This window comes from Ascaphus truei, chromosome 1, assembly GCF_040206685.1.
Source record: "Ascaphus truei isolate aAscTru1 chromosome 1, aAscTru1.hap1, whole genome shotgun sequence".
NCBI classification, from domain to species: Eukaryota; Metazoa; Chordata; class Amphibia; order Anura; family Ascaphidae; genus Ascaphus; species Ascaphus truei.
Genome location: NC_134483.1, coordinates 31,123,872 through 31,144,420, shown reverse-complemented (window position 1 = coordinate 31,144,420; position 20,549 = coordinate 31,123,872). Strand labels below are relative to the sequence as shown.

Genomic DNA, 20,549 nt, shown 5'->3' with positions numbered 1-20,549 from the left:
CTGATAATACTTGCTAGTGAGCAAGCAAGATATAGCACCTAAATATGGGGAGGGGTGTGGTGGGAGTATAGCTATTGCTGAAAGTGTATAGGTCAGGCAGTACCAAAGGTCACAGTCATAGGTAATACAGATCGTGCTGTAGTCAGTGTAGCTGCTGCTGTAGCAGTGTTTAGATAGCAACAATCTCACCATGTATGTCAAGTGCAGCTATAGCTAGTATGCTCACGATTAACAGCAATTGCCTGTGTAGTGCCCTAATGGTGGCTGAATCGCCAGAAATACCTTAGCCTCCGATATACCAATGCGTTCCCTCCCTCCCCACTACTGGAGCGATCTCACCCGTGACCTCCGACGTCAACGCGATGACGTCATCCCGACGTACGTTTCGCGCTTGGGGGCTGGCGCTTTCTCAAGGTAGGGAGGTCCCTAATGAGTCATAGTGTGACGTTTATGTATAGAATTGTGTGGGCGGCGCATGGGATCGCCCCAATCGCACTCCAGTTAAGTGATTGGCAGTTTGCAGTGCAAATAGCAGCGCTCGAGGGGTAAGGAAGGAATATCTGTGATTCTATCCCTGACAGGTAGTGGTTAGAATAACGTGTAAGGCAGACCTAAGTGTATGTTAATAAGGTGAGAGCTAATGGTCTATAGAGACTCATATTACAGATAGGGTAATGCAGTAAATGGATGGAGTGAGTGTATAGCCAGTAGTGGCACTGCGGAGCGGTGTATATAGGTCTATATACATCTGTTAACCCCTTAATACAGAGTAAAGTACGTATCTCAATTAGGTGTATACCCCTAGTGGGTGGTGTACAGGGTGGTATACTGTAGACAGACAATGACCCAATAGTAGTAAGTGGGGGTCTCAGTCTCCCTAGATACATATAGTGGCGTGATGTGTAGTGTGCCATTATAGACAGACAGTGATCACACGTTATTCTAACCACTACCTGTCAGGGATAGAATCACAGATATTCCTTCCTTACCCCTTGATTGCTGCTATTTGCACTGCAAACTGCCAATCACTTAACTGGAGTGCGATTGGGGCGATCCCATGCGCCGCCCACACAATTCTATACATAAACGTCACACTATGACTCATTAGGGACCTCCCTACCTTGAGAAAGCGCCAGCCCCCAAGCGCGAAACGTACGTCGGGATGACGTCATCGCGTTGACGTCGGAGGTCACGGGTGAGATCGCTCCAGTAGTGGGGAGGGAGGGAACGCATTGGTATATCAGAGGCTAAGGTATTTCTGGCGATTCAGCCACCATTAGGGCACTACACAGGCAATTGCTGTTAATCGTGAGCATACTAGCTATAGCTGCACTTGACATACATGGTGAGATTGTTGCTATCTAAACACTGCTACAGCAGCAGCTACACTGACTACAGCACGCTCTGTATTACCTATGATTGTGACCTTTGGTACTGCCTGACCTATACACTTTCAGCAATAGCTATACTCCCACCACACCCCTCCCCATATTTAGGTGCTATATCTTGCTTGCTCACTAGCAAGTATTATCAGTTATAGTGACATTATCAGTTACTACCACCTTTATTGTGTACCTTCCCCACTCTGCGATTCTACCAGGAGGGTTTATCAATTCATTTGAATTATAGCTACCCACTGTATACGTACCTCCTGTATACACCCGTACCTGTGTTTTAGTTGTTTTTATAATTCCATTTTGCGCCGTTTTATTGTGTGTATATATAGATATTTAATAAAAGTTTATTGTTTTGCCCATAAGGCAGTTTTAGGTAATTGTTCACTCCTAGCATTGGGTGTGATTACCAGGGTCTCCCCTATAGTTCACTCCTAATTCCTTCAAGAAGTACCTTTTCCTTGCCATATATTCCATTAGCCAGACTGTGCAGTGACAAAAGGGATCTGTGGGAGATCACTCTGCTGTCCCCCTTTTTACTTGCCACGTTCTATCTAAGCCTGTTTGTTTCCAGTAGAGATGTCCTAGTTCGCTTTGTCAAATATGTTGTAGGTTATTTGTTGGAATATTACAAACAAAAAAACTGTTCTTCGTTTTTATGCAAATATGAGCGAAATCACAAATATTTGCCAACTTTTCCACAACCTTTCTGTGAACATTAGTGAAGCTTCTTAAGGTAGGCTATTTGCGGTTCACTCTGTTAGCGCTGTTCAATATCTTTGCAACATTTTTGCTGGCCAAATATATCCAAACGCCGCCAAGTATGCAACGGTTTCCCCTCATGTTTAGTTTTTAGAAGTATTACACTTAGGCTGAGCTTATACTGTTTGCGATGGCGCTTGCGTGCGCATATGCAAGCACACGCGCCAAGCAAAAAGTGCAGAATCCCTTTAGGCCGCTCCTAGTCTGCGCGCGAGCACAACGGAGTGACCGCGTTTTGAAAAGACAAAAAAATTGTCTTTTCAAGCGGCGGCCACGTCACGGGAACTGTTCAGCCAATCACGGCGAACCAGCTTTGTGATGTCACAGTTACGCCCCTGCCACGCCCCCCATCACCTCCAACTGTATGAGCACAGATCGCTTGTGCTACAGCAGCAAGAGCTCGCATTCTCGCATGCAAGCTGAGTGTATGAGCTCGGCCTTAGGAGTAGTTGCTGTGTTGCCCTCACTTTCACTTTCATCGGTGTGTGATGTGATTTTACGACAGGTGACACTTCTGAAAACACTGACCAAGGAGAAATATACCTTCAAATGTGGACGTTGGCTGGACCTAAATGAAGATGACAACGAAATTGTTAGGGAACTCCCAGCGGAGGGGCCACTGGTGTCTTCAGTTCTGCCAGGTGAGACCTCACATTTTATATGCTCGTAGTGTAAGTTCTTGTTAGATAAAATAACGATGTATTCTGGCATGGCGCTGATAGAGTAAGTAACCTTGCACGCAGTAAATTTTAAAATGAGTCCCTGTCCCGAAAAGTTTACAATCTAAGACGCGCACTTTTGGCTAAGTGATTGGGGCAATTGTCCTCTCCTTACCCAGTGGGGGAAGTGGCTTAAAAAAGTCTGTCTGTAAACATACTGCATATTGGAGGCTTTGTTAGCATGTGGGACTCTGTGAGCCTATTTAAAGGAGCCATGTAAATGTGTCTCCGAGGGTTGTGAGTGTGCTGAGCGGGGTAGTTTGAGTGTTCTTGGGGATTTATGAGTAGCAAGGATGTGTTATCCAACTTTTAGCCTTCTCTAGTCTTTACCACCATGAATATAGGTTTTACCACTTCATGTATAGGTAAAAGATGATACGCCTATAAATGTAAGGTAAAAGTAGTGCTGAGAAAGCAGGAGGTGCAATGAATATATATTGTTTCTAATAGAAAACATTATCATTGCAGATTGTTGGAGGTTTATCTTGTATAAATCCACACATTATTACTTTGCATAATATCGTGCAATCAGGTATCAAGCTTCCAAGGACCAGGGGATAAGAGAAGTAGTCTGGGTAACATGAAGGGGACCAATATCGTGCAATCAGGTATCAAGCTTCCAAGGACCAGGGGATAAGAGAAGTAGCCTGGGTAACATGAAAGGGACCAATATCGTGCAATCAGGTATCAAGCTTCCAAGGACCAGGGGATAAGAGAAGTAGCCTGGGTAACATGAAGGGGACCAATATCGTGCAATCAGGTATCAAGCTTCCTAGGACCAGGGGATAAGAGAAGTAGCCTGGGTAACATGAAGGGGACCAATATCATGCAATCAGGTATCAAGCTTCCTAGGACCAGGGGATAAGAGAAGTAGCCTGGGTAACATGAAGGGGACCAATATCGTGCAATCAGGTATCAAGCTTCCAAGGACCAGGGGATAAGAGAAGTAGCCTGGGTAACATGAAGGGGACCAATATCGTGCAATCAGGTATCAAGCTTCCTAGGACCAGGGGATAAGAGAAGTAGCCTGGGTAACATGAAGGGGACCAATATCGTGCAATCAGGTATCAAGCTTCCAAGGACCAGGGGATAAGAGAAGTAGCCTGGGTAACATGAAGGGGACCAATATCATGCAATCAGGTATCAAGCTTCCTAGGACCAGGGGATAAGAGAAGTAGCTTGGGTAACATGAAGGGGACCAATATCGTGCAATCAGGTATCAAGCTTCCAAGGACCAGGGGATAAGAGAAGTAGCCTGGGTAACATGAAGGGGACCAATATCGTGCAATCAGGTATCAAGCTTCCTAGGACCAGGGGATAAGAGAAGTAGCCTGGGTAACATGAAGGGGACCAATATCGTGCAATCAGGTATCAAGCTTCCAAGGACCAGGGGATAAGAGAAGTAGCCTGGGTAACATGAAGGGGACCAATATCGTGCAATCAGGTATCAAGCTTCCTAGGACCAGGGGATAAGAGAAGTAGCCTGGGTAACATGAAGGGGACCAATATCGTGCAATCAGGTATCAAGCTTCCAAGGACCAGGGGATAAGAGAAGTAGCCTGGGTAACATGAAGGGGACCAATATTGTGCAATCAGGTATCAAGCTTCCAAGGACCAGGGGATACAAGAAGTAGTCTGGGTAACATGAAGGGGACCAAACAAACTGGAGTGGAAAAGACTACAGGGCAGAGTTAAACGTGGTCTCTATTTTGCAAAGCATTGCTGGCGTGCTAAGCGGCAAATAGGTTAATTTTATTATGACATCATGTTTTCATGTTTTGTTGCCAAGCAAAAATAATCCACTGGTGAAGCGCGACCTTCTAGCATGTCATTGCGTTTCACTAGTATAACTCTACATGAGGAGTGAAAGATAATATACAAGATCATCATGAATTATCCATGGGAAGTTCACAAGCTGTTAACCCTGAACAATGTACTCTCAGGGTCTTGCAGGTAGAAAAACGCCATCTGCCCCGAGGAGCCGGATCATGTACAATAGAGCCTTCAAAGACACAGGATTCCTCCTAAATTTCATCCATTTGCCTCCCCAGTGGTAAAGTATCGAGTGACCGTTCACACTGGGAATGTAAGTGGAAGTGGAACGGATGCCAACGTGTTTATCTGCCTCTTCGGAGACCTGGGCGACACAGGAGAGCGTTTCCTTATTGACTGCAAGAACAACATGAACAAGTTTGAAAAAGGCAATGTAAGTAAACAGATTAAGCTTCCTTAAAACAGACTGTGCAGTGATAACTATGCTGTATTTCACTAGGGATTCTCATAAATTGGGGCTAATCCCCGCTGTGTCGGATGGGAAAGTTTGGCAGAAACCTCAGGCAGCAAGCAGGTTAATGCAGGAGTTGATGTTTAATGGTAGGGGATATGATCCCAGCCTCCTATTGTGAATGATCATACTGCACTGTAAACATATACCATACTGCACTATATACATATACTGCCAATTCACCAGCTTGTACAATGTGTGCAAGGCTGAAATCCAATACATTCACAGCTTGAAAGGAAGAAATACCTGTTTCTAAAGCAATACTTTCCTTTCACGGAGGGAATGAGTGCTTCAGTAGGAGGTTTATTTGGACTAACAATAGATGCAGTATTATGAGAGTTGCTTTTGAGAGTTCTCTCTTTCTCAAGTCGGCAATTCTGATTTACAGAGATTCCATGAGTTTAACACAGAGATGCGGAGAATTCATGGCACGTGTAATGGTAAATACAGGGCAGTAAATGGATAAAAGGGACAGTGAGAAATGTGGAGAAGATGTAGGACCGTATATCAATAAGCAGTGTTTCTGGGGGTGGGTGTGCAGCGCGGGAGAAGGTTAAGACAATTCACAGTGCCAGAAAGTGCAGAGCATTCACAGTGCCAGGCAGTGCAGAGCATTCACAGTGCCAGGCAGTGCAGAGCATTCACAGTGCCAGGCAGTGCAGAGCATTCACAGTGCCAGGAAGTGCAGAGCATTCACAATGCCAGGAAGTGCAGAGCATTCACAGTGCCAGGCAGTGCAGAGCATTCACAGTGCCATGAAGTGCAGAGCATCCACAGTGCTGAGCATACTTACAGAGCCCAAGACACAAAATAAATCATTTTGGGGTTCATGTCAACCCTTCATCAGAAGTGCTTGGTATATAGCCCAACATTTGTCTTTTTTTGTTTAATTGTATTCGAGAACCTTGAGGAATCCAGAGTGACAAATCCTGCAGCAATATTAACATAATCTTTTCTGGTGTGTCACTACATGACTGAGTTTACTGCACTTGTAATGCCAATTATTTTCTCATGTTTGCGTAACACAACTAAGTATTTTTGGAGCTCATGTTCTAGATGTGTGATGGTACGAGGAGGTTCAAAGTACCACAATGTTTTTAATTTTCAACTAGACTAAAACAATTTTGAGGATCTGTCTAATTAATGACCTCTTGTGTTTTCATATCTCTAATTTGCTGTTCTTTATTATACTACACTGAGGGTGACTGGGGATCCTTGACCTCTTTTAAACAGATTACACTCTCTTGCATTCAAACACAGGACCATTCCTTGTGAAATGATCCCTACGACCCTGTCAGAGAATGATTCTTCCTGAATCTGGGAAGACCTGACAAACCTACTGAATATACAACTCAAAACAGAACACACACGCAGCCACAAGAGAATACACAGACACAATAGAAGACACACACACAGCAACAAGAGAATACACAGACACAATAGAAGACACACACACAGCCACAAGAGAATACACAGACACAATAGAAGACACACACACAGCCACAAGAGAATACACAGACACAATAGAACACACACACACAGCCACAAGAGAATACACAGACACAATAGAAGACACACATACACACAGCCACAAGAGAATACACAGACACAATAGAAGACACACAAACAGCCACAAGCGAATACACAGACACAATAGAAGATACACACACAGCCACAAGAGAATACACAGACACAATAGAAGACACACACACATACACACACACACACACACACACACACACACACACACACACACACACACACACACACACACCCAGAAGAGAATGCACAGACACAATAGAAGACACACACACACACACACACACACACAGCCACAAGAGAATACACAGACACAATAGAAGACACACACAGCCACAAGAGAATACACAGACACAATAGAAGACACGCACACAGCCACAAGAGATTACACAGACACAATAGAAGACACGCACACAGCCACAAGAGAATACACAGACACAATAGAAGACACACATACAGCCACAAGAGAATACACAGACACAATAGAAGACACACATACAGCCACAAGAGAATACACAGACACAATAGAAGACACACAGCCACAAGAGAATACACAGACACAATAGAAGATACACACAGAGCCACAAGAGAATACACAGACACAATAGAAGACATACACACAGCCACAAGAGAATACACAGACACAATAGAAGACACACATACAGCCACAAGAGAATACACAGACACAATAGAAGACACACACACAGCCACAAGAGAATACACAGACACAATAGAAGACACACACACACATACATCCAGAAGAGAATGCACAGACACAATAGAAGACACACACACAGCCACAAGAGAATACACAGACACAATAGAAGACACACACACACAGCCACAAGAGAATATACAGACACAATAGAAGACACACACACACAGCCACAAGAGAATACACAGACACAATAGAAGACACACATACAGCCACAAGAGAATACACAGACACAATAGAAGACACACAGCCACAAGAGAATACACACACAATAGATGACACACACACAGCCACAAGAGAATACACAGCCACAATAGAAGATACACACACAGCCACAAGACAATACACAGACACAATAGAAGACACACACACACACACACACACACACACACACACACATACATCCAGAAGAGAATGCACAGACACAATAGAAGATATACACAGACACAATAGAAGACACACACACAGCCACAAGAGAATACACAGACACAATAGAAGACACGCACACAGCCACAAGAGATTACACAGACACAATAGAAGACATGCACACAGCCACAAGAGAATACACAGACACAATAGAAGATACACACACAGACACAAGAGAATACACAGACACAATAGAAGACACACACAGCCACAAGAGAATACACATACACAATAGAAGACACACACACAGCCACAAGAGAATACACAGACATATCAGAAGACACACACACAGCCACAAGAGAATACACAGACACAATAGAAGACACACACACAGCCACAAGAGAATACACAGACACAATAGAAGACACACACACAGCCACAAGAGATTATACAGACACAATAGAAGACACACACACACACACACACACACACACACACACACACACACACACACACACACACACACACACACACACACACACACAGACACACACACACACACAGCCACAAGAGAATACACAGACACAATAGAAGACACACACACACAGCCACAAGAGAATACACAGACACAATAGAAGACACACACACACACACACACACACATACATCCAGAAGAGAATGCACAGACACAATAGAATAAACACACACAGCCACAAGAAAATACACAGACACAATAGAAGACACACACACACAGCCACAAGAGAATACACAGACACAATAGAAGACACACACACAGCCACAAGAGAATACACAGACATAATAGAAGACACACACACAGCCACAAGAGAATACACAGACACAATAGAAGATACACACACAGACACAAGAGAATACACAGACACAATAGAAGACACACACAGCCACAAGAGAATACACATACACAATAGAAGACACACACACAGCCACAAGAGAATACACAGACACAATAGAAGACATGCACACAGCCACAAGAGAATACACAGACACAATAGAAGATACACACACAGACACAAGAGAATACACAGACACAATAGAAGACACGCACACAGCCACAAGAGATTACACAGACACAATAGAAGACATGCACACAGCCACAAGAGATTACACAGACATATCAGAAGACACACACACAGCCACAAGAGAATACACAGACACAATAGAAGACACGCACACAGCCACAAGAGATTACACAGACACAATAGAAGACATGCACACAGCCACAAGAGAATACACAGACACAATAGAAGATACACACACAGACACAAGAGAATACACAGACACAATAGAAGACACACACAGCCACAAGAGAATACACATACACAATAGAAGACACACACACAGCCACAAGAGAATACACAGACATATCAGAAGACACACACACAGCCACAAGAGAATACACAGACACAATAGAAGACACACACACACAGCCACAAGAGAATACACAGACACAATAGAAGACACACACACAGCCACAAGAGAATACACAGACATAATAGAAGACACACACACAGCCACAAGAGAATACACAGACACAATAGAAGATACACAGACAGACACAAGAGAATACACAGACACAATAGAAGACACACACAGCCACAAGAGAATACACATACACAATAGAAGACACACACACAGCCACAAGAGAATACACAGACACAATAGAAGACATGCACACAGCCACAAGAGAATACACAGACACAATAGAAGATACACACACAGACACAAGAGAATACACAGACACAATAGAAGACACGCACACAGCCACAAGAGATTACACAGACACAATAGAAGACATGCACACAGCCACAAGAGATTACACAGACATATCAGAAGACACACACACAGCCACAAGAGAATACACAGACACAATAGAAGACACGCACACAGCCACAAGAGATTACACAGACACAATAGAAGACATGCACACAGCCACAAGAGAATACACAGACACAATAGAAGATACACACACAGACACAAGAGAATACACAGACACAATAGAAGACACACACAGCCACAAGAGAATACACATACACAATAGAAGACACACACACAGCCACAAGAGAATACACAGACATATCAGAAGACACACACACAGCCACAAGAGAATACACAGACACAATAGAAGACACACACACAGCCACAAGAAAATACACAGACACAATAGAAGACACACACACAGCCACAAGAGCATACACAGACACAATAGAAGACATACAGCCACAAGAGCATACACAGACTCATGAAAGAACACAAAAGGAAGACAATTATGCACGGCAAGCAGACCTGAAAACAAGAGATATACGCACACAGACAACTCAAGACACACATGTACTGTACATAAAATGGGCGTTATTTATTGCAATAATGCACATTTTAATACGTTAGCGCTTAGAATAACGGGTGCTAAATCCAGGGATGATATTCCAATTTTAACAGGTTTCCTCCTTTTAGCAGGAAAGAGCCAGTGTCTCGCAAACTGCAGCACCACAGCACCACACACACACTGATTAACCAACACATCTACTTATAGCTCCACAGACCAAACCCACTGTGCTAGAATGCCAACACAAAGCCTCAGCCATCACCCCACAAGGGAGAGCGCCCCAGAAAGCTGAGGAGCCCCAGACACATGATAACTACTGTATATAAGAACAGCAATATAATGCCCAGTATACATACATACAGAGGGGCCTGCAGCGCATTGTTCTACAGAGGGTTCATGGACATTCAGCACTGCATACGCAGACCCCCCCGCCTGCTCCCCCGTTATAAAGCACAGCTCCCCATTAACGCAGGGCGTTCCCATACATCCCCTCTGGGACGCTCCTGTCCTTCGGGTTGCTGAATCTGCTCGGCACTCAGCCCATCACATCCGCTAATACCGCTGCTCCCGTAAGCTGGCAGTATGTTCATGTCCTGATCCTTCTGTTTGTCTGCATGACACCGTTTCAGTATTTATACCCATGTTAACCCTTTAAGTGCAAAAGAGGCCAGCCACGCACTGCTCTCTCCGTCACTCTCCCCCACCTCTCACTTCCCTTCACTCTTCTCATGCTCCCCATCTCACTCCAGATTTCCCCCCTCTCACTCCTGTCTCTCCTCTTTCTCTCCCTCTCCCCCCTCACTCCTTCACCCCTCACTCTAACTCACTTCTCCCCCTAACACCCTTTTTTCCCATAAACCACTCACCCTTCTCTCTCTTTCCTCCCTCTTTCTCCCTCCCCCATAGCAGATACTTCCCCCTCTTCCCCTCTTTATCTCACTCATCTCTCTCTCTCCTCAAGGCATTGCTGGCCCCATTGCCACTGAAAGAGTTAACATTCACTGAAGCAGTAGAAAACATGGGGGGAGGGGGAGATGTGAGAGTGAAATGGGGGTGGGGGTGGGGAGTGAGTAACATGGGCCGATTGCATGATATAAGTGGTTGGGTGACATTGGGGTGGCATTGAGGGACATATGGGGGTAAGAATACAGTATTAATGGCACTAACATGTCATAGCTATAGAGGAGAGGGGCAAGTGAGTCAATTTTTCAGCAGACCTAGGTAAGTATTGTAGGGAAAGCGAGCAGGATGTTAGATTCGGAATGGGACATTTGGCTGCGGCCATCTCACCGCGACCAAGTCAATGCCGGCGTTTGGCCGCAGGGGGACCCCCCATCTCAGCCGCTCCCTCACTGGACCCACCGCCGCTTCTACTGCAAGGTAACTTTTAGGGTAGGTGGTTAACATTAGGAGTTTTAGGGTAAGGGGTTGAGGTTTTTAGGGTAGGGGGTAGCGTTAGTATTAGGTGTTAAGATTAGGGGATTTTCGGGGAAGGGATAAGGTTAGTGACTTACCAAAGCGGCGGAGGATCCCTGCGGGACGGTGGAGATTTGGTCACGGCAAAACGACCGCGGCCGCGTGTCCGAGACCGTGTTAGATTGTACAGGGAGTGGTATTAGCAGCAGAAACAGAGGGGTGGTCATGCCACTTTATAGATCATTGGTGAGACCTCACCTAGAATACTGTGTCATTTCTGGAGCCCCTTTCTCCGGGAGAGCAGAGGGGTGGTAGGGGGCTAACACAGTAAGCATGCTTGGGATACACAGGAAGCTATCCTAAATACACAAGGAGCAAATAGAGTCTGAGGCTCTACAGCAGATAGAAACATGGGCAGATTAGGTGGGCCAAGTTGTTGCTTACTGCCATATATTTCTATATGTTAGGGAGTTGAGGGACATATGGGGGGGGGGGGGAGGGTGAGTGACACCACTGGCAGGGAATGCATAGCTGATCATGCACGTACAATTCAGCACAGAGATGGAATGCAGATGTTGTTCGGCCGCTTTCCTCTGAAGTGGAAGTCTATTACAATGATCAACTCTGTATCAGAGGACCTCTGAGCTACGGGAGAAGGGAACAGGCAGGGGAAAGGATGCCCTGGAGAGCCGGGAGACCTGTTACAGACCTGTTACCAGGGTGTACGGGAAAGAAGGTGGAGGTATATGAGAGCAGGGAGGGGAGAGACCAGTGACAACAGCTCACCAGGGCTGGGGGCAGCAGGGGGAGAAAGGACCGCAGGAGGCGTCAGGAGGGGCAAGAAGGCTTCAGGCTGCAGAATTGCTGTCATCATAACAAGAGATTAAGAAACACTTGCCACGGGATGTATTGTATTGTATGTCTTTATTTATATAGCGCCAGTAATGTACATAGCGCTTTGGGATGTTGTGCGGTGCGTAGCTGAAGCGCACTACATTGTGGGCGTGATTTTTGTTATCGCGGGCGTAATTCACAGCTATGCTGCTGCCATACACTCACAGCCGGTCTCCGGGGTTCCAGAAACGGGCAGATTTATGGAAGCACTGGGTACTGCGGCCTCGAGTTATACTGAGGACTGCAAGGTCTGTCCAAAATGGATGAGCAAATACAGCGACTGTACCAGGAGACATTTCAACAAACCAACATCTCAACAAACGATTCTGGAGAACCGGTGCGAACCGGCTGAACATCAGTCCGGGTCACATCTGTATAAAAGAACACACAGAACAGAAGAAACATACTGTACATGCACACAGACCCGAGCTTCCCCTGTGTGTTTGTGTGTTACCCTGGTATGTACAGTACAGTATGTATATTTTTATTCCGATACCATTTTACCAAACATTGGAATACAGGTAATTGTACAATACAGAACCTATATAAGCCATAAAAAAAGCAATGCCCGGTATTATTGTATTGTATGTCTTTATTTATATAGCGCCATTAATGTACATAGCGCTTCACAGCAGTAATACACGTGGTAATCAAATAAATAACAGATAATATAAATAACAGATCATGGAATAAGTGCTTTAGACATAAACGTAACATTAAGGAAGAGGAGTCCCTGCCCCGAGGAGCTTACAATCTAATTGGTAGGTAGGGAGAACGTACAGAGACAGTAGGAGGGAGTTCTGGTAAGTGCTTCTGCAGGGGGCCAAGCTTTATGTATCATGTGTTCAGAATATCCACAGTGCTATTCATATGCTTCTTTAAGCAAGTGTGTCTTAAGGTGGGTCTTAAAGGTATTAGTACTAATTTAAACATTCACCAAGTTTTCCATGTGGCATTACAGGCACAGAGAAGATCTGAATGGCTTTACTCATTGCATGACTTTTTAAACAATAGAAAATATTCCCCAAGCTCCCCATTGGTAACAGACTATATTGGCCAATAGCAGATGTTGGCACTCACGTACTATATTTTAATTTGCTGTAATACATCCTACAACTGCAGTAGCACTAAGAGGATTCATCATCATTTCTATGGCTACAAAACCAATTTTTTTGCTTGTGCTTTTCATTTCATTTCTGTGACTACAATAACCCCCAGAAGGTTATTAAATGTAGCCAACAAGAAACACGTGATTGAAGACGGCACTGTCCTTAACCGTTTTGACACAACGAGTGATCACCGATTGGTTCGCTACAGATTACATCTGAATGCGAAGATGGAAAGAAGAAAACTGATTAAAAAGAAGACAAAAACAATCACCATCAATAACCTCAAACAACTGGAGAGAATGTAACCTGGAACTGAATAATCGCCTCGGCTCGCTCAAAATGCATGCACTTTAACAAACAATTATGAAAAACTTCTGAAGATTGTAGTTGAAAGCGCAGAAAAAAACTGGAGTAATCGCTAACAAAAAAACAGTATAATAAAATATCTGATGAGACAAAGCAAATATTGAGGAGACGCCAAGAAATTAAGCAATCCCAAAACGCAAGAATAAGAATTGAATATGCAGAGATATGCAAGATGATACGCAAACATATAACTGAAGATGTACGAAAATGTAACTGTGATGTGGTGATGACAACCGAAGATAACAAAAACTTAAAGAAAATGAAGTCGTAACTTACAGTATAATTGGGAAGAAGCAAATCTTTGCATTCAAACAAGACGATGCATCAACAACAAAAGACTGTGCTCTTATCATAAAGAGAGTACATGAAATTGAGCGAGAAGGCAGATAACACAGGGCTTAATCCAGCAGAGGAAGAGCAAGAAGAAACCACCAATGATGGACCATGCGTCCTTCCAGAAGAAGTGGTAAAAGCAATAAAATCATGAAAAATGGGAAGGCTTCAGGGAAAAAGGAAATATTGACAGAAGCACAGGAAGAAGTAGAGAAAACCCTTGCAAAACTCGTTACATGCTGCTCAAAGAATGGGAAATTCCAGAGCAAATTAAACAATGTTATCCTCATCCACCAGGAAGGGGACAAAAAAGAACTACAGACTAATCCGTCTACTTAAAAACACTTACATGACTTTTACTAATAAAGCATTAGATTAAGTTTACACCTCAGCGGTTCTAAATCCATTAAGAAGACAAAGTGTTGCAGAAGCGTATATTGATATTATGACGAACATTTATGAGAATGCCGCATCAACCATTACATTACATGAAGGTATATGCAAGATAAGGATCAGCAAGGGAGTGCAAAAGGGAGACACCGTGTCACCAAAGCTTTTCACATCAACATTTGAAGAATTGCTCAATATATTCCATTGGGAAGAAGAAGGAATCAAAATCAACAGTGAATATTCGGGTCACCTACAATGTGTAGATTATTATTTTTGCTACAAGTCGAGAAGACCTCCAGCAAGAAATCGGAGACGTTGTCGAAGCGAGTAAGACATATATGAATCTGAAATGTGCAAGGAAAAATCAAGCGCAAATAATATCACAACAAATCAAAGGTAACACAGATGATATACTATCCTTAATGAGTGCAGCTCCTGACGTAGAATTCAAACCAAATTCAATCAGCAAACGCAGGAGAAACAGGTGCGCAAATCACATCAGGACATGTAAGAGAGAGTAAAAACACCAAATAGTGCAATATTGTCTACTTCAGCAAATTAGCTTCAATGCTGGAAGTTCTATAATAATTTGCACTCACGTGTTTAACGTGAAATCAGAGCGTTGTGGTTATTCAAAGTTACCAACTTATGTCTCCAGACAGGTACTCCAGATCCACATAGAGAGTGTGAAATTCCATATACAAAAAGAGGGAAAAAGCAAAATAGTATAGTACTGTTTTTAATGTTAAAAACACAAAGTATTCCACTTACATAAGTGCCTTTGTTTATGAGCATTCAGACCACACTGGGTCACAGGGTCAGACAAAATATTCACAGCAACAGCATCCGCTCCACGGCCGTCACAGCAGGTACTGGGCTGGTTAAAGTTTTCCTCCACTCTAGATGTCATCAACAAGGGCTCCTTTAGTGGTAACTGATATCACCCAACACGTGTTTCCACTGTAAAGTCTTCCTCAGGGGCTAATCTAACATCCCTCTCTGTATCCCTCCCTTAAATAGTGTCCCCGCATTAATTTTCAAAATTGCAAGGCATCATGACGTCATCACGTCACTGCTGCGGCCGAGTTTATTCGAGCATTTGCCCGTTCTCGGCCGCAGCAGTAAACTGGCGCGCTCCGGAGGGTGCCGGGCGCGCGCCGAAGCCTCGGAGGAGAGGCCCGCCGATCGGGGCTTCCCCCTCTCCTCACCGGGTCCGCCGGGTCCCCCGGAACGTCCCGCCGCCGTCCTTACATCCACGCGACACCAGGGCTCCCTCGGGGAGCCCTGGGCACGCGTACAGGCGGCACAGGCACCCGATGATGCGTGACCGCACATCGGTGATGCGCGGCACGCTGAGGGAGTGCGGCTCGCAAGCCGGGACATTTCCCGGCTTGCGGAATGAGCCGCACTCGAATAAAGTGTGCCGCCTGTGTCACGTGACGTATCACGTGACGTGTCGTCATTCAAACATTTGCATATTCATGCTTGTCAATGCTCCATAAAACTTCATAGCATATTTGCCAACCATTCTCCTATACTAGGTATAATAGTCCACCATCTTGTGGTTGGAATCTTCAATGCAACAAACTTTATTGAGCATTTTTTGACAAAAACACACGAACTTCCCAATACAAGTCCCTGAGATTTATATAACATAAGGTAATAGGTTAAGACAGCGGAATGCCACTAATTACATCATCTAGCACCTTAACAAAGTACCTATGTACTAAATAAAAACAATTACAACATGAAAAGATGTGGTTTATACTTCCACTATACATATATGTTAATATATAAATGGCTATTACTGTTACAAACATGATGCCATATAGAAATATTACAGTACTTATACAATCAAAAAGACATAGCAAAAGACATGAAAGGCATAGTTTAAATAAAATACCATATACATTGATTCATTCATGTTTTAGCATCAGTGCATATATTATGCATGCAATGATGTCAAACAGGAGATACTTCATAGCATAATTGCCAACCATTCTCCTATACATTAAAAACAGTACTATACTATTTTGCTTTTTCCCTCTTTTTGTATATGGAATTTCCCCCTCTCTATGTGGATCTGGAGTACCTGTATGGAGACATCAGTTGGTAACTTTGAATAACCACAACGCTCTGATTTCACGTTAAACACGTGAGTGCAAATTTTATAGAACTTCCAGCATTGAAGCTAATTTGCTGAAGTAGACAATATTGCACTATTTGGTGTTTTTACTCTCTCTTACATGTCCTGATGTGATTTGCGCACCTGTTTCTCCTTCATATATGAATCTCAGCAAGACCAAAGTGATGTTCAACAAATGTGTCAACTCTACAAAGATTGAAATAAATGGATTAGAATTAGAAGAAGCTGAAGACTATGTTTACCTTGGCTGGGAAGTAACAATGGATGGGAACCCTTTGAATGAAATAATATGGGAATGAAGATGGGATTGAGCACATTTGGGAGAAACACCATATTTCAAGGGAACCTTCCACTGTGGCTCAAGAGGAAAGTTCCTGACCAGTGTAGTCTGCCCATGCTCATGCATGGATGTGAAACTTGGACCCTAAATGTAAAGCTAATTCAGAAGCTTCAGATAAGTCAAATAAGTATTGAGAGTTGTATGCTGGGTACTAACCGAAAAGACAGGAAAAATAATAAATTGATTCGAAACCAAACAGAAGTCTGTGACATCACAAAGGTGAAGAAATTAAAATGGCAGCGTGCCGGACAAATTGCAAGAAGAGATTACAACTGTTGGACAAAGATGGTTATTGACTGGATAACAAGGGAAATAAAAAGACCAAAACGGTGACCAAAAGTAAGATGGGCGGATGAAATAAATACATTTGTTGGAGTAAAGTGGGGAAGAGAGGCTTGCAATCACAGTACCTGCAAGAACATTTGGGAGGCCTTCATCCAGCAGTGGATCGACAAGGGCTGAAGATGATGCTTTATAGTACTTCCATATTCATATGCACACATATGTGGATGTCTGTTGTTTATATGCATAGTGGAACTCTGGACATGTCTCCTATTGTTTTACATAGTAGCACTCTAGATATCTTTCTTATAGTTTTGGATAGTAGCACTCTAGCTACAGTATGTCTCTTATTGTTTTGGATAGTAGCACTCTAGCTACAGTATGTCTCTTATTGTTTTGGATAGTAACACTCTAGCTACAGTATGTCTCTTATTGTTTTGGATAGTAGCACTCTAGCTTCAGTATGTCTCTTATTGTTTTGGATAGTAGCTCTCTAGATATGTCTGATTGTTTTGGATAGTAGCAGAGATGTCTCTTGTTGAAATGGGGCAGAGAGCGGGAAAGATGAAAGGAAGAGAGACAGAGAGATGGCTGGGGGAAAGATGAGGGAGAATGAGGTAGGGAAAGAACAATTAATTTGTGAAATCTTTGGGGAAAATGTGTGATTTCTGTGAAATATTTGGCATTAAAAGTTCCGGTATTCTTCATTAGGAATGGACTTGGTATAAAATGTGTTAAAAAGTTTGCTTCAAACATGACCTTCCCTGTTGATTTAAAAAAACGGAAAGCATATAACTAAATATGTGCAGCACGTATCAAAAACTGGATGTCGTAGATATTTAGTGTATATAGCAGGGTACCCTCCTCCCTGGCAGTGGTCCCGTCGTGTGGGAGGGTTTAGTGAGCTGTGTCGGCCATGTTGTGGTTGGCGCAGCCACATACTTATGTGCATACTTTATGTGTATAAAGCAGCGGCCATCTTGAGGTTGGTGCTGCAGAAAGAGGTCCTGTCGTTCAGGATTTCCTCCGCGGACTGGAGACGGCGTGCTCAGTCCTGACGGATCCGGCGAAGGGAGAGGTAGTGTCCGGGGAGCTAGTCAAGCACCTGGACTAGGCCAGACCGCTCCCTGTAGGTCCCAGCTAGTTCCCCTACACTGTAGTGGAGTATTATAGGGCTGGCCAATACTAAGGAACTTGCCCCTTAGTGTGCAGACAATTCAGTGGAGCAGACGGAACCGCAGCGGAGGATTCCCCAGGCCTGGTGGAAAGGCCGCGCGGTGCTACCGGACATAAGACAAGACGGGGATTGTGTTGCAGGCCCTGCATTGTGGGATCATGGATTCAGCTGATCTGAGCATACCCTGGTGTGCCCGAGTACCCAGGAAGGTACCCACGTGCACCAACACCACATGGGGAGGGTAGCGCTGCCCTCACATATATTTTTGGGTGGGATTGTTCTGCTGAACATCAGGTTCCAGGTGCCCAGGGCACCCTAGGTACTTTGGGGGACAATTGGGTTGTTGTTACCTACCGGAGATTGTTTATTGTGTGTATATTGTATTGTGAGGCGTACTATTGGACCGTAGTAAAGTGTGTTTCATATACATTGTTTGGATTGTGGTTATTTGAGGTATACCCTATAGATATACCTGCTCCCGTGAGGGGCTATCCCGCCAATACTGGGATCCTCAGGGGTGGAGGCGCTGCACCAGTCACCCCAAGCTCCCCATGCGCGGAGGCTCAGGCCTCTTGTAAGCCTAATAGGTAGCACCATAATACCCGTATCAGCCAATCTCCCTGAGGAGGAGTGAAGGGGTGTTACATATATATTTATATATACTGTATATGTGTGTGGGTGCGCGTGTGTGTGTGTGCACGTGTGTATTTTAAAATGAAAACCAGTAAAAACCATGGAAAATACAGCAGAAGGACAAATAGCTGATAGAAAACACAGTCAGGCTGCATTACTACGGTACTTCGATTTCCCTTTACTAAGCAAATGTTTATTAGGTGAAAGGGATAATAAAGTAAATCTAAACAAACTGCACTTCAGGTTTTCCAAACCTGGTATTGCAGGGAAAGTGCATAGCTTCCTACCTGTGTGATAACGCTGGGCCTGATTGCGAGTCTATCCTTATCTTGCCAGGCGGACGAGTTCATCATCGAAGCTGTGACTCTTAAGCAGATGAGAAGGGTCCGAATAGGACATAACGGTAAAGGAGGAGGCTGCGGCTGGTACCTGGACAAAGTTGTAGTGAGAGAAGAGGGGAAGCCGGAGACGGAGGCCGTGGAATTCCCATGCAGCAGGTATGAAATATAGCCCAATGACTGAGCGGTGTTCATCCAAGGCCAGTGACTTTTAGTGGTTATAGTGTTTATGACATTAAGGATACTTGCAGCAGACCCTATGAAATAGGCTACGTTAGTCGATATATCAATGTTTGGGGATGCAAATCTGGGGGCTTAAAACGACACCAGAATTATCAAAGAGAAAATTCCCGTTGTTACATATTCTTTTCTTCGATAAATATGGAGCAGGGTTCTACCCTCCAGTGGTGACCCAGTCTTGCAGTGAAGACATGACCCTCTAAGACCTAGATTCTGAATTAAATCAGGGTTCATCACATGCTGTTACCCAAAACAAGAGTTATGTTTCCTGAGGTTAACACATGTCCTCGAAGCTAATTATATACCAAAACAATGAGCGTTCTACTGTACATCTCATTAGCAGAGATTGGGGGGGTGGACGGTGGGGGGGGAGGGAGTATCTGCTTCTTTATGTAAGTTAACTTCTCGTGAAGTGATTTAATGGAGCTTTGTGATTCTGAATCTAAAGTGTTTTACAGTCACTACGCTGCTGTATAAAACTGCTATTGTTCAAATAGATTAGGTATGCAATATGTCACTATGTAAGATATCTTTAGGATTCCTCCTGCAGTGGAACAGACTTATCTTCTTCATTTCTCAAACAGGTGGTTTGACCGGAATGAGGATGACGGTCACATTATCCGAGAGCTGGTTCCTGCTGGGGACTCACAGATGCTGAGAAGTGAGTTGCTTGTCTGTTTTTACAAAGCAGTCCGTGCCGTTATTCTGCTAGAGAACCTTGTCATCAGGAAGTAAATATCACCA

General features: G+C 43.9%; 1 protein-coding gene across 3 annotated transcripts in view; it reads left to right on the top strand.

Annotated features, from left to right (window-relative positions):
- Positions 1-20,549, top strand: part of LOXHD1 (lipoxygenase homology PLAT domains 1) — a 303,909-nt gene that overhangs the window by 152,729 nt on the left and 130,631 nt on the right. For all 3 annotated transcript variants that reach the window (XM_075585679.1, XM_075585670.1, XM_075585689.1), the window contains 4 exons: positions 2,662-2,797; positions 4,927-5,081; positions 19,564-19,724; positions 20,390-20,466. In XM_075585679.1, the coding sequence (XP_075441794.1) occupies positions 2,662-2,797; positions 4,927-5,081; positions 19,564-19,724; positions 20,390-20,466 (529 nt within the window). The remainder of the gene's footprint in view (positions 1-2,661; positions 2,798-4,926; positions 5,082-19,563; positions 19,725-20,389; positions 20,467-20,549) is intronic.